This window comes from Alexandromys fortis, unplaced genomic scaffold, assembly GCF_014885135.2.
Source record: "Alexandromys fortis isolate MF-2015 unplaced genomic scaffold, M_Fortis_MF-2015_v1.1 scaffold_109, whole genome shotgun sequence".
NCBI lineage: Eukaryota > Metazoa > Chordata > Mammalia > Rodentia > Cricetidae > Alexandromys > Alexandromys fortis.
This window is the reverse complement of record NW_026068005.1, coordinates 304,594-326,151: the sequence shown is the minus strand read 5'-3', so window position 1 is coordinate 326,151 and position 21,558 is coordinate 304,594. Positions and strand designations below refer to the sequence as shown.

The 21,558-nt window shown below is 39.5% G+C and overlaps 1 protein-coding gene and 1 pseudogene across 4 annotated transcripts in view; one reads left to right on the top strand and one right to left on the bottom strand.

Annotated features, from left to right (window-relative positions):
- Positions 1-21,558, bottom strand: part of Zranb3 (zinc finger RANBP2-type containing 3) — a 157,546-nt gene that overhangs the window by 68,377 nt on the left and 67,611 nt on the right. For 3 of the 4 annotated variants that reach the window (XM_050161484.1, XM_050161485.1, XM_050161486.1), the window contains 3 exons: positions 19,187-19,365; positions 16,699-16,930; positions 7,939-8,024 (listed from right to left, as the gene is read on the bottom strand). In XM_050161484.1, coding sequence (XP_050017441.1) covers positions 7,939-8,024; positions 16,699-16,930; positions 19,187-19,365 — 497 coding nt within the window. Of the gene's footprint in view, positions 1-7,938; positions 8,025-16,698; positions 16,931-19,186; positions 19,366-21,558 lie in introns of those variants that run through there. The other variant, XM_050161487.1, reaches the window with a different exon arrangement.
- On the top strand, positions 2,361-2,730 carry LOC126513212 (COX assembly mitochondrial protein homolog; annotated as a pseudogene).

Sequence of the window (21,558 nt, the reverse complement as noted above, 5' to 3'; positions counted from 1 at the left end):
GCATTATGTTGGCTTCTTTCTTTATTTGAAATTACATGTGGCTATATATGGTTATGCCTATAAAATTCCTCCCAGTGTAACAAGGGAGTATTGAATATCCATTATGAAAAGTGAGCATTAGGAATAGAGCTGAGAAATGCTGCTGCTCAATAATATCCACTTCTTTACTTATGGCTGCTGTGCAGCACACACACAAGATGCGTTAGGCTGAGAAGAGACAACCCAAAGACATCTGCATTACTGAAATATTGAATTGCTAATTAATATTCAGGTATAAAACAGAACACCAGGCCCAGGTGGACTTACTCTTGAGTTCTACCAAACAGTCCTGGAAGAAATTATACAAGCCATCTAGGAGGACTGCACAGTAAGCAAAGTGCTGGCCATACAGTCATGAGGACAGGGGTTTGGTCCTCAGAGCCCTCTCCTCCAAGTCTACATACATAAGAATGTATAATTTTAAAGTTCTCACATTAAGCCAAAATCTACAACCTAAATAGGTTTCACTACTGGCCTAGTTTTCTGCTAGGGACACAAAGACAAAAAAGTCTAATTCCTTTAAAATGTGACAAATCTTTAAATTTAATTTAAGAACTTGTTCCCCTAAGGTCTCCTTTTCCGAAATTCCAATAGCTTTGTAAGACTGAGCACCATCTAGGCAGGCAGAACTTTGTGAGTTCGAGGCCATCCTGGTCTACAAGAGCAAGTTCCAGGACAGGCTCCAAAACCACAGAGAAACCCTGTCTCAAAAAAAGAAAAAAGAAAAAAAAAAAAAGGCTGAGCAGCATCTCACCATCTCGCTTGTCTCCGATCACCTGAAACTCTGAAACAGAGTCTGAAATAGAGAAGGCAGTCAATCATATGGGTGTTAGTGGAGCTAAGTGTGGACCCTCTCATTATTCTGCTCACCCTTTCCCAGATACACTGCATTTTTATCTGTCAAAATGCTTCCTAAGGAACAAGAATGACACCAACAGACATGCTAACTTAAAGGGGTAACGTTCAGGAGGCCTCAACCCTAGACAAATACCACAGGCCACTAAGGAATGCGGTGAGTGGAAGAAATAGTCTTCCCAGGGGCTGGAGAGATGGCTCAGTGGTTAAGAGCATTGCCTGCTCTTCCAAAGGTCCTGAGTTCAATTCCCGGCAACCACATGGTGGCTCATAACCATCTGTAATGAGGTCTGGTGCCCTCTTCTGGCCTGCAGACATACACACAGACAGAATATTGTATACATAATAAATAAATAAATAAATAAATAAATAAATAAATAAATATTAAAAAAAAAGAAATAGTCTTCCCGGGGAGCACACCAACTGGTTATCCAATACGGACTGGTCAGCCCTGATAGCATACACATACAAGTAACATTATATGGACTGAGGAGGTTATATCTATCTATTTAAGAACATACACACACGCATACACACACACACACCAAAATTAAAGAAAAAGAGGCCATGAATTTGAGGAGAGGGTAGATGGGAGGGAACAGACGGAGGAAAGGAAGAAATGATGTAATTCTGACCTCAAAAGAAAAAAAACTTTTTAAAACATGACTTTCAGTTCTCTCTTACATCTTTGTTCTTCTTGTCTTTATGAGAGTCTATAAGCCTACTCCCTACACTGCATTTTCACCCAGAAATCAGCTCTATCTGAAAAGCTAAAAACTACTCTTGGAGGTTGAGAGATGATTCAGTACTGAAGAGAGCTTTCTGCTCTTGCAGGTAACAAGAGTTCAGTGCCCAGCACCCATGTCAGATGGCTATCAATCACCTGTAATTGCTGTAATTACTGTAAAATGGCGAGAGTGAGGACCGCAGAGAGAGATTGAGTGTGGAGTTTATTACAGATAAAGGGAATGGGAAGAGAAGCCAGGTGGTGGTGGTACATGTCTTTAATCCCAGCACTTGGGAGGCAGAGGCAGGCAGATCTCTGTGAGTTCAAGAGCTAGTTCCAGGACAGGCTCCAAAGCTACAGAGAAACCCTGTCTGGAAAAACTAAAACAAACAAACAAACAAACAAACAAAATAGAAATGCGAAGTTAAGAAAAAATGGGTCAGACAGAGAGGAAGGGAGGGAGAAAGAGAGAGACAGAGATCTGGTTCTTCAGAAGAATGGATGGGAAGAGAGAGAGATCAGGAGTGGGCAGAGCTTGTATCTTAAAGGACCTTTGCACTTGTGTACAGATTAGGATTTGGGGCTGGCCAGGGGACAGCCTGGGTACATCCTGCCAGATGACAGGGCAGGCCAGCATAATGCCTGAATTCTAACAACTACAGTTCCAGGGGAATCTGTTGCCTCTGGCTTCCAAAGGCACCAGTACTCATGCGCACAACCTCCTGTATATATATTTTAAATGGCTTCATTTCTACTCCAACCCAGCAGCTGCTTCTTATCTGCCTGCCAAGGTGATGCTGGCCCTGCAGAGCAGCACTTCAGGCATGCTGTATAAGATGCTCTAATTCTAAAAATGATGAGACAAGGACAGAGTGAGGTGTTCTGAACAAGTCAAATATTTTACTAAATGTTACAAGGATGCCAAAATCCATATGTTAGTAAAATGCCAGGAAGGAAATTCTGCATTGAAAGGATGTCTAACTGCTGATTATAATGATGCCGCCTTTGATGAAGAGTACAAACTGGACCATCTCAAAGAAAGGAGAGAATTCAGATAACCAGGAATTCCTGCTGAGAAAAGGCTACAGAAGCTTCCAATAAGCATGTAGGCAAATATTTAAGTGAGTCAGAAACTTTTGTATTTATGGAAACCATTTATAATGTCAACTACAAGTAGCAGACAGAAACAATGTTTACTTTATCCTAATCGTGAAAATACTGATATTTTATGAAATAAAAATCTTTATTTCAGAGTTCTGGTTTATTAAATACAAGATAGGAGAAAAAACAACAACAATAATAATTCTAGTCTCTGCTCATTCTTCTACCATTCATTTATGCTGCACGGTACCCTGCTCATCATGATGTTCTGGGCACGTGACTGTTATAGCCTTCCTGTTCCCACGCTGGCTTCTGAGTCTAACCAAGATAACTAATCCTCCTTGTCCTTCATTCCCTCATCTATCAGAAGTTGGTACAAAACTCCCAGTGTTAGATTCAACTCTAGGCATACTTCAGGCCTATACCACATTGCTGTGGAGATTCACCCGAAGACTGGCTCCACTGCTAATCTGTGTTACTGATCTGAGGTGGAAACTCGGCATTGCTAACAAACCTATGTTACTAATCTCACTGTCTCAATTTCCATCCTGCACAAGTTCAGACCACGTCAACTTTTGAATTTTTAACCCCCTACTTCTTCATTTCTTTAAATGCAGCAACAAGACATCTCTTTGATAAGAAAATGTAAACTCCCCTAAGTCCTATTACTCCAGAAAGTATGTTATAGCCCCAATAATATGCCACTTAATGATGAAACTCCCTCATATCTCTGGCATCTCTGGAACTGAAGTATAATCTCTACAATATGACATTGCCACTATGAAAAAAATAAAAATATTTATGTAGAAAAAAGGGTAAAAATTCAAAAGTACAAAAATGCTTATGTTTTTAATACACTAATCTCTTTTCCAAAAATATGAATGCTCTTACTCGTCTATTAGTTTAAGATTTTGAGCCATGTAAAAATATAGTCCTAAAAATAACAAAGAAATTTGTAAATCTCATCACACTTTACATTTACAAATGACTCTCCCACACTTTACAAGTCCACAGTGCAGAGGCTGAATTAGGAGACGGAGACCACTGTTGAACAGGTACAGAGATTAGGATGATGAAATATGTTAGCATTAAAAGTTCTGATGGCTTGCAACAACAATATGAATGTATCTAAGGCTATCAAACTATACTTAAAATGGTATTTAATAGTACATTTTCTTATGTATTTCTATTGTAAAAACAAAAACAAAACTAAAAAAAAAACCCACAAGAAGCAACACTCACAAAAGAAACAGAAAAACGGAAGACACCCACAATGTCTTCCTATTCCCATTCTGATGAACAAGATTGTAATTTGACTCCTATCTAACTATCTTTGTCTAACTCCTAACTAGCTGTCTTTGTCTAAAGATCTTGGTTTAGCTCTAGAATGATTGTTCAGCTGAGCTGGACTTGCTTTAGTTCCTCGAGGTAGCAGTGAGTTCTTTTGTTCTGGCTTTAGCATACAGAACTCCCACGTCCTGAAAAGGAAGGAAATAGATTTGCTCACAGGATGCTTCTGTGCTGTCTTTACTGGTTCGCCCTGGCACCCTCAGCCACAGCACCCTTCCCTTCCTTCCTCCCCCCTTTCCATGACATTCATCAAAACTGCAATTATACAGCTAGGGCCTGAACTGACAATTCAGTGAAAGCTTGGATTATTTTTGTTTGATTTTTGAGACATAGCTTCTCTGTATGGCTCTGGCTGTCCTGGAACTCACTTTGTAGACTAGGCTGGCCTCAAACTCAGAGATCTGACTGCGTCTGCCTCCTGAGTGCTAGGATAAAAGACGTGCGACACCACCACCTGACAAGCTTGGATTATTTTGATCTCTGAAGCATATCTGATAGCTAACATTATAGCCTGGTATATAGCAGGTAACCTAAAAATACTTTTTATTTTATATATATGAACTTTGCCTAAATGTAAGTCTGCGTAAAACAAGTGAGCCTGGTGTCTGCGGAAGCCAGAGGAGGATGTCGGATCCTCTGCAACTGGAATTATAGATGGTTATTATAATTGTCATGTGAGTGCTGGGAGTTCAACCTGGGGCCCTGAAAGAGCAGCCAGGGCTCTTAACCACTAAGTCATCTCTCCAACCCCCCAACATACCTTTTGAATGAATGGATTAATTAAAAATCAAGTCAGAGGCTGTAGGGGGCATGAAATGGCCTCATATACCAGCTCAGCATAGGAGGATTCAAAATCAGAAGTCTGTTGGAATTGAACTATGTTCTCACATCACTTCAACACAAATCTGACTTTCCACATCTTATTTAACTATTCCTCAAACATACCTTGATTATTCAGTATCTTAACTATTATTTCAGATCTGAGCCATTTGCACATGGAATAGATAGTCCTGTGTTTAGCCAGAGGAAGAACACAAAATGACACAGTGCTGGAGATACATAGAGGTAAACATAACCCTGACCATGCTGTAAATGGAATTAATGCCTTGAGTATATATTATCAATCTGCATTTTCCCTCTCAAGAAAATTTAGACAAGTAATTCTCCTAAGTAGTGGAACTGGCATAGAACTTAATGTCCCACCCTGGAGGAATGAACCCTGGACCATGTGCATAAGAAGCAAGCACAATTTCCCTAAATCTTCCTAAAATAATTTAAGTTTTAAGCACAACATGAGAAAGGACAGATGTCTTCCCAAAGCACAACTTTGTTTTTAGTTTGAGACAGTGTCTCACTATGTAGCCCTTGGATGGCCTAGAATTCACCATGTAGACCAGAATAGCCCCAAACTCAGAGATCCACTTGCTTCTGCCTTCCAAGGGCTGGTATTAAAGGCTGTGCCTTAACACCTGGCTCCAAAGCACACACTAAGGAGAGTTCTTGCTGGAGGATGCTTGGCTGCATCAGTCACATGTCTTCTTCTAAGTACAGGAATATTTAGTAAAGTTGTCACTTCTGAAGTCTCTCATGCTGAGAGAAAAAGTCAAGAACAATGGGAAAGAAATACAAAAGAAAATAGCAAGACACAGGGTAAGTGATTTAACCCCCAAAAGTGCACATGGGGACTAAGTGGGCTCTTAACCTTCCCATGCTAGAACAACGTTAATCAATTTCTTCACTGTGCTTCCTTCTCCAGTTCCTATGTGTATTCATAGTTGCCTCTACATAGAACTCAGAAGAGTGACTAACGTATGGCATTTGGGTAAGGGTATCTGGTTGAGTAATACCTTTTCCCTATGCCTCTCAAATCATATGGGGTATGTGGTATTTGGTTACTTACACCCTAAGTTCTTTCTTTAGATTCTATATGCATTAACATGCTTCTTTAGGGCATGTCTCTGGAATTTAATAAGTTCTTTAAAAAAAAGTAACATTCTTGCTCAAGCATTTCACTAAAACTTTATTTTGAATGCAGCATGACATTTCAAATATAAAATATGGGTCTAGGATGGAATAACGATCCATAATTGCATTCTGTAAAATTATAGTGTGAAAATGACACCTTTCCAGAATAAAAACACTGTGGATGAAAATATAGCATCCCACAGCCTAACTTGAAATGTCAGGAAATGCCTTGATCTGAATAAAAGATTATGGAACCACAGTGCTTTCAAGGTAAAGACATAAAGGAATAGAAAGACTTCTGAAATGGGTGTAGAAGAAAACATCTTTAAAGGGCTGGAAATCGCTCAGCCCTTATGAGCACATACGGCTCTTTCAGAGGACCTAAGTTCAGTTCCCAGCACCCATGGTGGATAGCTGAAATGCCAGCTCCAGAAGGTCTGACTCTCTATTCCGGCCTCCATGATACCTGCACTCACATATGCATATACCCATTTACAGACATACACATGTACACATAATTAAAAAGAAAAAGAAAGAAAATGCCTCTGAGGAGCACAATGCCCTTGAAATAACTTTATCAAGTAGAAAACAGAAGATAACCTACACCATTTCACAAAGATGAAATATTTCTCTCTTTGCATTAATAAGTGAGGTACACACTTCTGTTGTCATGTGACAGATACTAATTAAGAAACAGACAGTAGAGGGCTGGAGAGAGGGCTCAGCAGTTAAGAGCACTGGTTTCTGTTCCAGAGGACCCAGTTCCACAGAGCAGCTCACAGCTGTTTCTAACTCCAGTTCCAGGGGATCTGACTCCTCCACACAGACATACATGCAGGCAAAATACCAATGCACATAAAATAAAAACAGATAAATTTTTAAAAAGAAACACACAATAGTACAGACATGCAAATTAAATGTTTAGCCTGTTCTAGTTGTCCAATGGGAAATGTAGGCAATATATATCATGTAAACAAATTTGGCATCTCCAGTGCAAAAGTCACCATTAAGGTTGTTTGTTCAGTTGTTTTTATGTTTTAATCAACACCTAGACTCGTGTCAAACAGATCTGTCATGGGAACAATACAAATATTAGGAAGGATCATGTATGGGAATCATAATTGTATCTAAAAGGAACTAAAACTGAATTAAAATAATGTCCTAAAACAAAAATATCACAACATATAACAAGAAACAGTGCAGGAAGGCTCCTCTTCACTTACGGTGCTTTGAATGAAAACGGTCCCCATAGGCTCATATATTTGAATGTTTGATTCTCAGTGTGAGATTTCAAAAGCCCATACGAGGCCCTGTCTAGCTCTCTTCCTCCAGCTTGGAGATGGATGCAGATGTAAGCTTTCAGCTATTGCTTCAGCTCCATACCTTCCTGCCTGCTACCTTACTCCCACCATTATGGTCATGGAACTGTAAGCGTGCCGCTAATTAAGTCCTTTCTTTTTATGTTGCCTTGGTAACAGAGTCTCTTTAGAGCAAGAGAACAGTAACTAAGACATCACTGGAACACCAAATCCTGCCTCATCTAAGCCTGACACCCCACACACTCAAACGAATAGCAGGACAACACACCTCCATGTACACACACATCTCATGAACAGGCACACTTTCTTTCATCCTTGACAAGGACTCATTATGTACTGGCAAGTATGGCCTCTGGCGATTCGACTCTTTACTTCCCAAGTGCTAGAATCAGAGGCCTGTGAACCACACCTAGCTATTTCTTTTACATTATATGTGGTCACTTATACAAGTTTTTACTTAAAGAAATCCTTTCACAGCTACAGTAAGTTTGAAGACCACTGGGATGAGGAATGATGGCAGTGTTTAATGTTTAGAGTTTCAAGGTTGTGCGGATAAAGGCTTATGGAGAATAATTATCCTACCTGACGTGTGCATTGCAGTATCTTTTAGCGTACTCGATCCAAGTTCCAAATTTTTGTGGGAAGAGAGCCTCAATCTGCATGAAAAGCTGGAACAATACAAATGTTCTTAATATATTGCAATATTTCTAACTAAATTATTATGGTAATAAAAGAAATTAATAAAAATATTAAGAGGTATAAAAGCAAAAATACTTTTCCCTCAAGGCCTTTCCTTTCTCTTCACTCCCACCCTATCCATTCTTCAGGGATAACAAATGTATACACACACACACACACACACATATATATAAAGTGCATATATATACTTTAAAATCTTGGAATCTAGCATGTTTATTATATACATCTGAAGAGGGGGCAGGGTTATTGCTTACACTTAATGAAGGAGGTAGAGCTATTACACACAGACAACCAAGGAGGCAGGGGTATTCTATACAGCTGAACAAGGAAACAGGCTTAGCTAATCTTGGTAAGCATTCTCCGTGGGGAGAGTCTTCTAGACATAAACATCCAAGAGCAGAGAGAGATGGTAGACATTTCTGCGCACGGTCAACATTTGCTTTCAACATTGCATTTCTCAGCCTCCCTGGCTGTGCCACTCCTCACTCCCATGGAGCAAAGGTGTAAGTAGTTGACATGCTCATGCCTATGTCAAACAATACAAACAAAACACATTCATTTAGGACTTCACTAACCCCCAACATAAAGAAGACCAGTGGAACACACTAGGCAATAAAGCGAAAATGTGTCAGGACCAAGGTCATGCTGAGATTGAACAGCAGTGCACAAGGTATGCTTAGGCTGTGTCTTGGCTACTGTTACTATCAGCATATGATCTTCCAGGGTTTATCTTCTGAACAGAAAGATAAAGTTTACAAAAACCAGGAATGCTTCCATATAGTGTTTCCTTATGCCGGTGGTTTGCTTGGGAAGAAAGCTCTATCTCTGACGCCCTGTGTCACATGCCATTAAAATCCTTATCGTCCTTTATGCCTTCTCTATGACTACCTAAGACTTGTAGTCCTTAAGTCCCATCCTTGAGAATACAAACAGGCATAGGAAATGTTTTTACATGCATTTCAATTATCTCCTTTCACTTTCAAACAATGATTTATTTACTTGTTTTGAAGTACCAGGTATAGAACACAAAACCTCACACAAGTCAAACTAGATACAGCTGTATAAACCAGGGTTAAATATCACCAAGAACTAAATATTTCCATGAATTTGTTGTAAAGACATTGATTTCCTAGATATTCTTTTTTTATTATCATGTCTTATATGTCTATGTGAAAAAAATTAGTCAGGCTTTCAATTTAGCATTGCACCTACCATTCATAAAAATAGGCCATTTTCCCTAAAACTTTCTGTAGATAAGGCTGGCCTCTGCTTTCTGAGTGCTAGGATTAAAGGCATGCACCACCACTGCCAAGCCCAGCTTTTTTTTCTTATTTTCAAAGTGTTTACATTTTTAAAATAAAATTACATTCTATAATTGCAACACAGTTCTGTACAACAGCAAAGAAACTCCTTTGTGATTTTCCTTTATATTAAATACATAATTTTAAAGTGTAAATTTCCAAGCAGCACTGATTATGGAGAATGCATATTCTTTAATTATTGGGTTATCTGATCATCATCTACCACACTACCAAGTATGTTTATGTTAAGAAAAGGTTTAGAAATATAGAAGGGAAATTTATTACTACCTGTTTCATTTTGTGTCCATGGATGTGTCTAACCTACACTTTAAAAAGTATTTTTTCTTGCCGGGTGGTAGTGGCACACACCTTTAATCCCAGCACTCGGGAGGCAGAGGCAGGCAGACAAGACAAACTTCAAAAGCTACAGAGAAACCCTGTTTCTAAAAACAAAACATTTTTTTTCTCATTTTAAAAGGAGTATGAGTATATGATGGAATCAGCCAGAGACAATGCAGATAGAAGTTGCATTTCTAGGATACTTATATATGGTTCACATTATCTCCATAAGGACATTTAGCTAAGATGATAAATGATAAATGTTCTACCAGAATACAAAGAAAGTGAGTACATATTTGCTTCACTTATAGGACTTGCATAATTTATAGTTCAGATAGACTTAAAAGATTTATTTTTATTAATTCTCTCATACAATACATTCTGACTGCAGCTTTCCTCCCCTCCACTCCTCCGGGTCCTCCCCCATCTCAACTCCCACCACCATCTACCCCCAGAAAAGAGCAGGCCTCCTGGGAACATCAAAGGAACACAGCACAGTAAGATACAATAATACTAGGAACAAAACCTCACATGAAGACTGGGCAAGGAAACCCAGTGGGAGGAAAAGGGTCCCAAAAGCAGGCAAAAGAGTCAGAGACACCCTCACTCCCACTGTTATGAGTTCCCCCACATCATAACCTATGTGCAGAGGACCTAGTGCAGACCTATATAGGCTCTGATTGTCACTTCATTCTCTGTGAGCTCCCATGAGCCCTGCTTAGTTGAATCCCTCTCTTGGTGTCCCCCACCTCTCTGGTCCCCATAATTCATTCCTCTTCTCCTTCTTCTGCAGGGTTCCCCAATTAACTCTCTTATTTTCATCATTTTTCTCAAGAAACTAGATATCAACCAACCAACCAACCAACCAACCAACCAATCCAATTTAAAAAACAGGTACAGATCTAAACAGAGAATTCTCAATAGAAGAATCTCAAATGACTGAGAAACACTTAAAGAATGTTCAACATCAGCCAGGTAGTGGTGGCATACGCCTTTAATCCCAGCACTTGGGAGGCAGAGGCAGGCAGATCTCTGTTAGTTCGATGCCAACCTGGTCTACAAGAGCTAGTTCCAGGACAGATACTATAACTACAGCAAAACCCTGTCTTGAAATAAAAAAAAAAATGTTCAACATCCTTAGCTATGAAGAAAATGCAAATGAAAACTACTTTGAAATTCCACCTTACACCCATCAGAATGGCTAAGATCAGTAACATAAGTGATAGCTCATGCTGGTGAAGATATAGAGCTAGCTACGGAAGTACTCCTCCATTGCTGGTGGGAGTGCAAACTTGTACAGCCACTATGGAAATCAGTATGGCGGTCCCTTAGAAAACAGGCAATCAATCTATCTCCATGCATGAAGACCCATGCATGTCTACACCATTCTTGGACATAAACCCAAAGGATACTCCATCCTACTACAAGGACACTTGCTCAGTTATGTTCATAGTTGCTCTATTCATAAAAGTCAGAAACTGGAAACAACCTAGATGTCCCTCAACCAAAGAATGAGTAAAGAAAATGTTGTACATGTATGCAAAGGAGTATTATTCAGCAGTAAGGAAGTGAAATTTGCAGGCGAAGGGATGAACTAGAAAAAAGCCCATTCTGAGTGAGGTAACCCAGTCCGAGAAAGACAAACATGGTATGTACTCACTCATAATGCACATTTGCTGTTAAGTAAATGATAACCATGCTACAATCCACAGACCCAGAGAGGCTAAGTAACGAGGACGACTCATAGGGTTACCCTTGGAGATTCCAGGGAGTTTCCACTGCACTAGGTTTCCACATTCCACCCCATGCCCTCCAATTCCAGTCACCTCTTCCCATCCTCTCTCCCTATATTCCCCACCCCATCCCTCCTATTCCCATCCCCACCAGCCTTAAGTCTACCCACAAACCCTATTCTATTTCCCCTTCCTAGGGAGACCCATGCATGCCTGCTTGAGTCCTTTATATATTTTGGATATATAAATATATTTATATATTTATCAGCCCTCCGTTAGATGTGGAGCTGGTAAAAATCTTTTCCCATTCAGTAGCCGCTGCTTTGTCAGACTGACAGAAGTTTTTTAGTTTCATCAGTTCCCATTAATTATCTATCTTAGGGGCTGGGCTAAGTGGTATTCTGTTCAGGAACTTGTCTCCTGCACCAATACATTTAAAGTTGTTCCCCACTTTCTCTTCAATCAGGTTCAGGGTATCTGGTTTTATGTTAAGGTCTTTGATCCATTTGGAGTTGAGTACAGGTGATAAATACGGATCTGTTTGCGTACTTCTGTCTTAGTTAGGGTTTCCATTGCTGTGATGAGACACCATGACCACGACAACTCTTTTAAGGGAAAGATTTAAATGGGGTGGCTCCCTTATAGTTGAGAGGTTCAGTCCATTATCATCGTGGTAGGGAGCACGGCAGCATGCAGGCAGACATGGTGCTGGAGAAGGAGCCGAGAGCTTTATATCTTGCTAGCAACATGAAATGGTCTGGCATACTGAGCAGTATCTCAAGGAAACCTTCCTCCAACAAGGCCACATCTACTCCAACAATGCCACTCCCTGTGAATTTATGGGGGCCAATTACATTCAAGCTACCACATTCTACATGCTGATATCCAGTTTGATCAACACTGTTTGTTAAAGATGCTTTTTTATTCCATTGCATATTTCTGGTTTCTTTATCAAAAATCACATGTTCATAGGTGTGTGAATTTACTTTTGGGTCTTTGATTTGATTTCATTGATTAATGTGTCTGTTTATCTGATAATACCATGTAGTTTTTATTATTATTTTTTAAATATTTATTTATTTGCTTATTATATATACAATATTCTTCCTGCAGGCCTCATTACAGATGGTTGTGAGCCACCATGTGGTTGCTGGGAATTGAACTCAGGACCTTTGAAAGAGCAGGCAATGCTCTTAACTGCTGAGCCATCTCTCCAGCCCCCTTATTACTATTATTCTATAATACAGCTTGAAATCAGGGATGGTGATATCTCAGGAAATTCTATTATTATTTAGAATTAGTTTAGTTATTTTGGATTTTTGGTCTTTCCATATGAAGTTGAGTATTGTCCTTGTAAGGTCTATAAAGAATTGTGTTGGAATTTCAATGGAGATTGTGTTGCATTTGTAGATTGCTTTTGGTAGTAATCTGGTACTACCAAATCATGTTTGGTAGTAACGTGGCCATGTTTACCATGTTAACTCTACCAATCCCTGAGCATGGAAGACCTTTCCATCTTCTGATATCTTCTTCAATGCCTTTCTTCAAATCCTTCACATTTCTGTCATAAAAATCTTTCACTCACTTGATTAGTTACCCCAGGATATTGTATATTATTTGTGGCTATTGAGAAGGGTGTGTCTTTCTGTTTGTCATTTGCATATTAAAGGAATATTGATTTTTTTTTTGGAGTTAATCTTGTATCCAGCCACTTCACTGAAGGTGTTTATTAGCTGTTAAGAGTTCCCTGGTAGAACTTTTAGAGTCTCTTGTGTATAATATCATATCATCTGGACATAGTGATACTTTGACTTTTTTACAATTTGTATCCTTTTGATCTCTTTCAATTGTCTTATTGCTTTATCTAGAACTTCAAGTACTATATTGAGTAGGATTGGGGAAAGTGAATAGCCTTGTCTTGTTTGTGATTTTATTGGAATTGGTTAGAGTTCTTCTGCATTTAATTTGCTGTTGACAACAGGCTTGCTGTAAACTGTCTTTATTATGTTTAGGTATGTTCCTTATATCCCTAATCCCTCTAGGATTTTTATCATGAAGGGATGCTACATTTTGTCAAAGGCTTTTTCTGTATATAAAGAGATGATCGTGTGTGTGTGTGTTTTCTTCAATTTGTTTATATGGTAGATTATACTGATTGATTTTTGTATGTTAAATCATCCCTGCATCTCAGAGATGAAGCCTGCTTGGTCATGGATGATCTTTTTGATGTATTCTTGGATTCAATTTTTGAGTACTTTATTGAGAATTTTTGAATTTATTTTTCATAAGTGTGGACATAAATGTGTTTGGGTATCATGGTGACTGTGGCCTCATAAAATGAATTTGTCAATGTTCCTTCTGTTTCTATTTTGTGTAATAATTTGAGGATATTGGCATAGCTCTTTTTTGAAAGCCTGGAAGAATTCTGTGTTAAAACTGTCTGGCCCTGGGATTTTTTTTTGGCTGGGAGAATTTTAATGACTGTTTCTATTTCCTTAGGGGTTATAGGACTACTAAAATTGTTTATCTCATCTTCATTTAACTTTGGTAAGATATATCTGTCAAGAAAATTATTCATCTTTTACAGATTTTCCAATTTTGTGGAGTACAGTTTTTTCAAGTAAGAACTAATGATTCCTTGGACTTCCCCAGTGTCTGTTATAACCCATTTCATTTCTGATTTTGTTAATTTGGATATTCTCTCTTTGTCTTTTAGTTAGTTTGGATAAGTGTTTGTCTATCTTGTTGATTTTATCAAGGAACAAACTCTTTGTTTTATTCATTCTTCGTGTTGTTTTTCTTTGTTTCTATTTTATTGATTGCAGCTCTCAGTTTGATTATTTCCTGTTATCTACTCTTCTGTGTGTGCTTACTTCTTTTTGTTCTAGAGCTTTCAGGTGCTCTGTTAAGATGCTATTATGTGCAGGGCGGTGGTGGTGCACGCCTTTAATCCCAGCACTTGGGAGGCAGAGGAAGGCGGATCTCTGGGAGTTCGAGGCCAGCCTGGTCTACAAGAGCTAGTTCCGGGACAGGCATCAAAGCTACAGAGAAACCCTGTCTCGAAAAACCAAAAAAAAAAAAAAAAAAATCTACAAGAGCTAGTTCCGGGACAGGCATCAAAGCTACAGAGAAACCCTGTCTCGAAAAACCAAAAAAAAAAAAAAAAAAGATGCTATTATGTGATATTGACGTACCCCACTATCAACGTGTGAGGGTTGATATGTGATTTAAGCTTTAGTAGTATCTCCTTTAAAATGTGAGTGCCATTGTGTTTGTGGCATCAATGTTAAGAACTGAAACATCATTTTGTTTTTCCTTTAATGAGTATGACGTGTCCCTCTCCCCCCCCACCTCGTTTTTTAAGACAGGGTTTCCCTGTGAAGCTTTGGAGTCTATCCTAGAACTGGCTCCGTAGACCAAGTAGCCTCAGACTCACAGAGATCCACGTGCCTCTGCCTCCTGAGTGCTGGGATTAAAGATGTACACCACCACCACTTGGCTCTCTGTCTTTTTTGATGAACTTTGGTTAAGACTTTATTTGTTTGTTTGTTTGTTTTTGCTATTAGAGTGGCTACACCAGTTTGTTTCTTTGGTCCATTTGCTTGGAATTTTTTTTTTTTAAAGAAACTCTTTTTTTAAGCTTTTTAAGACTTTATTTATTTATTAGGTATATAGTATTCTGCCTGCATGGAAGGGGGTAGCATATCTCATTACAGCTGGTTGTGAACCACCTTGAAGTTGCTGGGAATTGAATTCAGAACCTCTGGAAGAGCTTAAATGCCAGCTCAAGAACACGGTCAACAATAGCCAATGCCAGCGCAAGAACACGGTCAACAATAGCCAAAGCAATATGTCTCCACCAGAGCCTAGCTATCCTGAATATTCTAACAAAGCAGAAACACAAGGAAAGACCTTAAAACTAACTTTATGAAGATGACAGATAACCTTAAAAGAAAAATGCATGAATCTCTTAAAGGAATTGAGGAAAAGACAAAAATTTGGAGGAAATGAATGTGGTGGTTTGAATAGATATGGCCCCCATAGACTCAGGTGTTTGCATGCTTGGCCCATAGAAAGTAGCGCTGTTAGGAGGGGTGGCCTTGTTGGAGTAGATGTGTACTTGTTAGAGGAAGTGTGTCACTATGGGGGTGGGCTTTAGGGTCTCTTATTGCTCGCTGGTTTTCTGACTGTTGTGGCCTGTGGTTGAGAAGGTAGTTTCCACCCGAGTTGGGGTTGGACTTCTGGTGGCCAGTATGGCCTTGTGGTTGAACATAGGGGTCTCCACCACAGTTGGTGGCTGGGCTATGACACAGCAACAAGGAAGGGTGAGGAGTTGGGGATAGGGTATGGGGTACAGAGAATCAGGGGATGGTCCATGGGCAGGTGGCCTACTTGGATTTCTGGTGGCTGGAACAACTTCTTGTTGCACAAGGGTCTCCACCCAAGTTCAATAATAAAGAACTTTTAAAGTGCTGAATAACCATCTATTGTTGTGTATATATGACAAAATATTTATTTATTTTTTAAAGATTTATTTATTAATGTATTTTATGTGTATGAGTCTTCATGCATATCAGAAGAAGGAGTCTGATGCCACTACAGATGGTTGTGAGCCATCATGTGGTTGCTGGGACTTGAACTCAGGACTTCTAGAAGAACAGTCAAGTGCTCTTAACTGCTGAACCATTTCTTCAGCCCCGACAAAATATTTAAATAGACAACTGTTACTGAATAAACAGGCTATTTCTATCTTTTGTGCAGTCATAAAATTAATAATTTCATATAATTATAAAGTAACAAAAAAGCCCCAGAAACATGTGATCAGCCTTGAAAACACACACTAAATAAAGAGATTTTATAACTGGGCGTGGTAGTGCACACCTTGAATCCTAGCATCAGGTAGGCAATCACAGTCTACTACACAGCACATTTCAAGCCAGTCAGAGCTGCGAAATAAGACCTCGGGTCAGAACAAACAAACAAATAACAAAAACAACAACAATTTAAAAAGCAAAGAGAAAAAAAGAAAAATAAACGTTATCCTAAAGGGAAAACTATTTTATACCTACTTGTAAGTAAGGCTAAGAGTTACGAATAAATAGGTTTGTAAACCCAGTTATAAGAAAAATAGTGTTTAATCATTAACAGTGCCCTGGAGAGTCCCAATCTCCTATTTTGGCGTTTGAAGCATCTAACTTGAAACTAAAACTTGCCAAGCAGAAGACAGAATCAGTTTTTCTATTACACTCAAAGCACAGAAATTCTAGTACCTCCTCAGGCCTTCCCAGAGCGGGGGTTCCCGTAAGAAGAATGGCTCGCCTGGCTTTCTGCACCAGCGGCAGGAGAATCTGGCTGCGGGCAGCAGTTCTGGACTTCATGTAGTGGGATTCGTCCACTATCACGACTCTGAAGTTCTGGCTGTTCAGTGCACCTATCAAAGTCTCTGCGTCTGTGGTCAGGAGACCATAGCCTAGGACGGTCACTCTGCTGGTTGATATTCTCCTAGAAAAGAAAATTCGCCTGCTTAAAAAATATCTATCTCAGCAATGAATCTATCACAAGCAAAACAACACTCTTGGCTGGGGGTGGAGAAAGAGACGGTCCTACTACTGAACCTCAACTACTCACATAGTTCAGATTTTACATTTCTCCAATATATTAAGTCAAGACTTAGAATTCTGGTCAAGTGGTTTTGGGAAGATTTTGATAACTAGAAAGCCACATTTTACCAGGACAAGAATGTTACTTTATGACAATGTTTTCTTACATGCATTCATTTGTCAGCCTGGGTGCTGTTGGTATTTTGTCAGAACAGCACCTAATAGAGCTGCCCACTGCACATTCCTGGTCTTTCCCATCTCATTTGACACAGACCTCAGGCACTGTGGTGCTGCGGTGATGGAACAAGCTCAAAGAAGGACCCTTCCCTTACACAGAGGGCCACCGTGCTAAAGTAAAGTGACCCTCTGAGCCTTTGCTCTCTATGATACACATCTGCAAACGTCTTTAATTTCTATTATGAATTTATTCCTATACACATTTCCTTACTATATATGAGACCAGTGAGGGCAGGAAATGTGTGTAACTCATCTTTACACACATAGTACTTTGCTCCTAGTGTAGAATGAAGTAATGAGACAAGCTCATGAACACTAAAATGTACCGCTTTTTCATTCTCTATTATCACTAACAATACAGGACTTCACCTGCCGCTTTCTTATTCTTTGCATGTGTGCTTGTATGCATGTAGGCATGTGTGGGTGTGAAGGAATGTGCTTGCTTAATTAATGCAAGGGATGCCAGAGGTTGATATGAAGCATCCTCCTCCACCACTCTCCAATTATTCAATATCCAAGGCATCTTGCTGAACTCAGAGCTCTCCAATTTGGCTAGTCTAGCTAGCCAGCTCGCCCTGGGGCTCCATGTCTTTTCTCCACAACTCAAGGACTGGGATTACTGGCAGGCTAACATGCTAGCCCAGTTTCTTGGTCAGACTCCTTGTCTCCACCCACCTCTCTAGTGTGAAGGCAGGCCACCATGCCCATCCACCACTTACACTGAGGCTGAGGATTGCAAGTGTTTACTCTCACGGCCATCCCCTACCCTCTAGACCCATTTTCTATCCTCCACAGAAATAGTGAGAGCTCCTAACTTGTGAGTAGCATTTGAAGGCCTGGACACATCTAAGAGAATTATGACTTCCTCCATGTGCTCAGATAGCAGAAGTGCCCACAGAAGAAAAGTATGGGCTTACGAGCCACTAAGGTATACTGTGAATAATATCCATCAGATAAAGGTATTAGGGGTCACTTTAGCCATCTTGATGGCTTCTAGTCAGACATAGGGCTGGGTGATAGTTCAGCAACAGCTGGCACTAGGAGTAATCTCTTTATGTAGTACACATATACAGATATAGGGTTGGTACAGATCCAAATCTACTTCTTTAAGGATCTAGAAGACACCAAGTAATTTTTATGACCTTGGTTAACATCTTCCAAAAATGTACACACCTATGTTGTGGTCCTATCTACCACATCCAGACAGTATATAAACAAAGGCCAGTACCACTAGGTACCACAAGAGTGAGTTCTCCTAAATAAGAATGAGAAGCAGATGATCCAATGCCAAAAAAGATGTCAAAAAATAGATTTTAAGAAAATGTCAATATAGACATTTAAATTAAGATCAGAAAGCCTTAAACATTTAACATTCTCAAAATTTGTATCTTTTTTCTGGAGAAGTAACCAATTAACAAGAATTGCCTACATTTTACTATAGTAATGCAAACAGGGCCTAATTTGTCTTGGATTCATACATATAAATGCTAATGAGTTAGGGCTCCATGGTTAAAAGAGGTAAAAGATTCTACATCTATGCTGTCTGCTTCCTCCTTCTCCATGCAACCTGAAGTTCCCCTACAGACACTATTTATATTCACAGTGTGAGATGACACAGTTCGGAACAATATTACCAGGAAGGATCTAAGATCTAACAGAGGCTTATTTCTGGTAGAGGTGTTATTTTTAAAGCCCAGAAAGTGGTAATTTGTGTCACCCCCATCCTTCTTTTTTTTTTTTTTTTCCTTCTAACACAGGGCTTCTCTGTGTAGCCCTGGCTGTCCTGGAACTTGTTCTGTAGACCAGGCTGGCCTTGAATTTACAGAGATCTGCCTGCCTCTGCCTCCGAATGCTGGGATCAAAGGTGTGTGCCATCACATCTGGCCATACTTTTTCTTCAAGACAAGTAAGTTCTTCTTACCCAATGTCAGTTTTGTTCATGATGATATTGATCTCCTGTGGCTCTAGTTCTGGGATCCATTTTTCTAGTTCTTCTGTCCATGGGTACCTCAGAGATGAAGGGACGACTATCAGCAGAGGCCACTCCTCTTTGTAGAAGTAAGCAACCGCAATTGCCTGGATCGTCTTCCCTAGCCCCATCTGAATAAAAAGGTTTAAAAATTACATGTTACAAATGAAACCTATATCCTGAAAGAAATTACTAAATACTAAAGAGTGTTACATCAAGAATTTTATTATAGCAATTGGAATATATAGTTAATAAAAAGTTCAAGATTGCTAGGAACTTGAAGAGTCATTAAAGATATTATACTATTTTAAAGATCATTTGTGATTATAATTAAAGGCAGATGACCCCTAGGTATAAACATTATACCGATTTCGTCTGTAGTTTCTCCTTTTTGAGAACAGAACAATAAATGCATTACCTGCCGAGCAGAAGACCATGTTATTTAAAGTAAAGTAACTGTGAGTCATACATGTTTTCCAAAGAAACAGTAAGATAGAGAGTTGGAGTTATTTAAACCACAGCTAACTGATACAAAATTAGGATGAGACTCCAGGTCTGTGGTATCTTTTTCCTCTGACCATCTCTATGCTAGTCCCACCAGCCTTTTCTAAGCTGTTTCCATGGAAAAGGAAGCTGCTAAATGAACTTTTAAAGAGGTCTTCTCCACAATAGTCTGAAACTAAAGACAATTCAAGTGTGTTCCACCTGGAGCATTCTAGTCAAATGTTCACTGATGAAAGGGAGTAGAATGTGCCGGGTGGCTGTGGCTCAGCACAGATCAGGAGCAAGTGGAAGGCACTGGGCTCAACCTCCAACAACCCATGCCCTAATTTTTAAAAAGGAAGCAAATTACTGCTGTCTTATGATACTGTTGGCATGTTACTGTGGAAAAGGCAAAACAGTAAGCAGAGACAGTGGGAGGAAGGCGGCCGTGAAACGGCGCCTTGATTTCAGAGCAGTGATATGGCTGCACACATTGTCAGAAGTCATGGACAGCTTAATAAACACAGTCAAACGGGCTGAAGAGATGGTTCAGGGCACAAAAGCACTTGCTATGTAAGCAGAACTGAGTCTGAATTCCCAGCACCCATGCAAAAAAAAACCCTGGCATGTCTGCATGTGTCTGTAGTCCCAGTGCTGAGGGGCAGAGATGGAGAGAGAAGTCCTGGGAGCTTGCCAGCCAGTGAGCCTAATCAGTGAGAAGAGTCGGGATCAGTGAGAGACAGAGAGTGGCAGAGCAGGATGCTAGACATCTTCCTTTGGCTTCCATGTATAGACAAGTGCACACACACATATGTCACACATACTACGCTGAGGACAAACTGGTCAGTGAGGAAGCGAAGCAGCACTTGGAGACTTTTGTAATGCTAGCAGGCCTGGGCAGAGCTAGAGCTCAGAAAAGTCTGGCCAGTAACTGCAGTGGCCACTTGCAGACAGTCTCTGTGTTTCATGGCTACCAAGTGGAAACTTCATTGTATTTGGGCATATCTTCCGAAGCAGGACTGGTATGGGCAATGCAGCTGTTTTCTTAAGATAGTTTTGTGTTTGTTCTCTCAATATAAGGGATTTGGCTGGGGCTTGAACAGGTATGAAAGCAGAATTCAGCATCCCTAAATATGCTGGAAGTAAAAGAAAAAAAATTGGTTTTTCGATCAGTAGCTATGGAGCCAGTCCTGGAACTCACTTTGTAGACCAGGCTGACCTCGAACTCACAGAGATCTGCCTGCCTCTGGAAGTAAAATTTTAATTTTATTATGTAATCCTAGAGCCTTTAGGCAGGAATTGTTATTTAAGCTTTTTACAGTAAGACAGCAGTTTGACTACATTAGGTGTATATTAAAGATAATAAACGTGGAACATATATTTTTGTTTCTCCTTTAACTATTCCACTCTCACACATAATTAAAAATTAAAAAATGGAGCTGGGCAGTGGTGGTAGCACACTCCTTTAATCCCAGCACTCAGGAAGCAGAGGCAGGCGATCTCTGTGAGTTAGAGACCAGTCTGGTCCAGAAGAGCTAGTTCTAGGACAGGCTCCAAAGCTACTGAGAAATCCTGTCTCAAAGAAAGAAAGATAGGAAGAAAGATATTCAAAAGAAAAAAGATAGAAACATAAAAGAATAAGTTTCAAATGATGAGTGAGATTAAAGAAAAGAGAAAATGGGAACTTTATCAAGTCTATTATAGAAACCTTGTTTATGTATTTTTCTTTATATATATTTTATTTTTGTTTTTTTATGATTTTTCTTTTTTTATATATTTATTTTATTTATTATGTGTACAATATTCTGTCTGTGTGCATGTCTGCAGACCAGAAGAGGGCA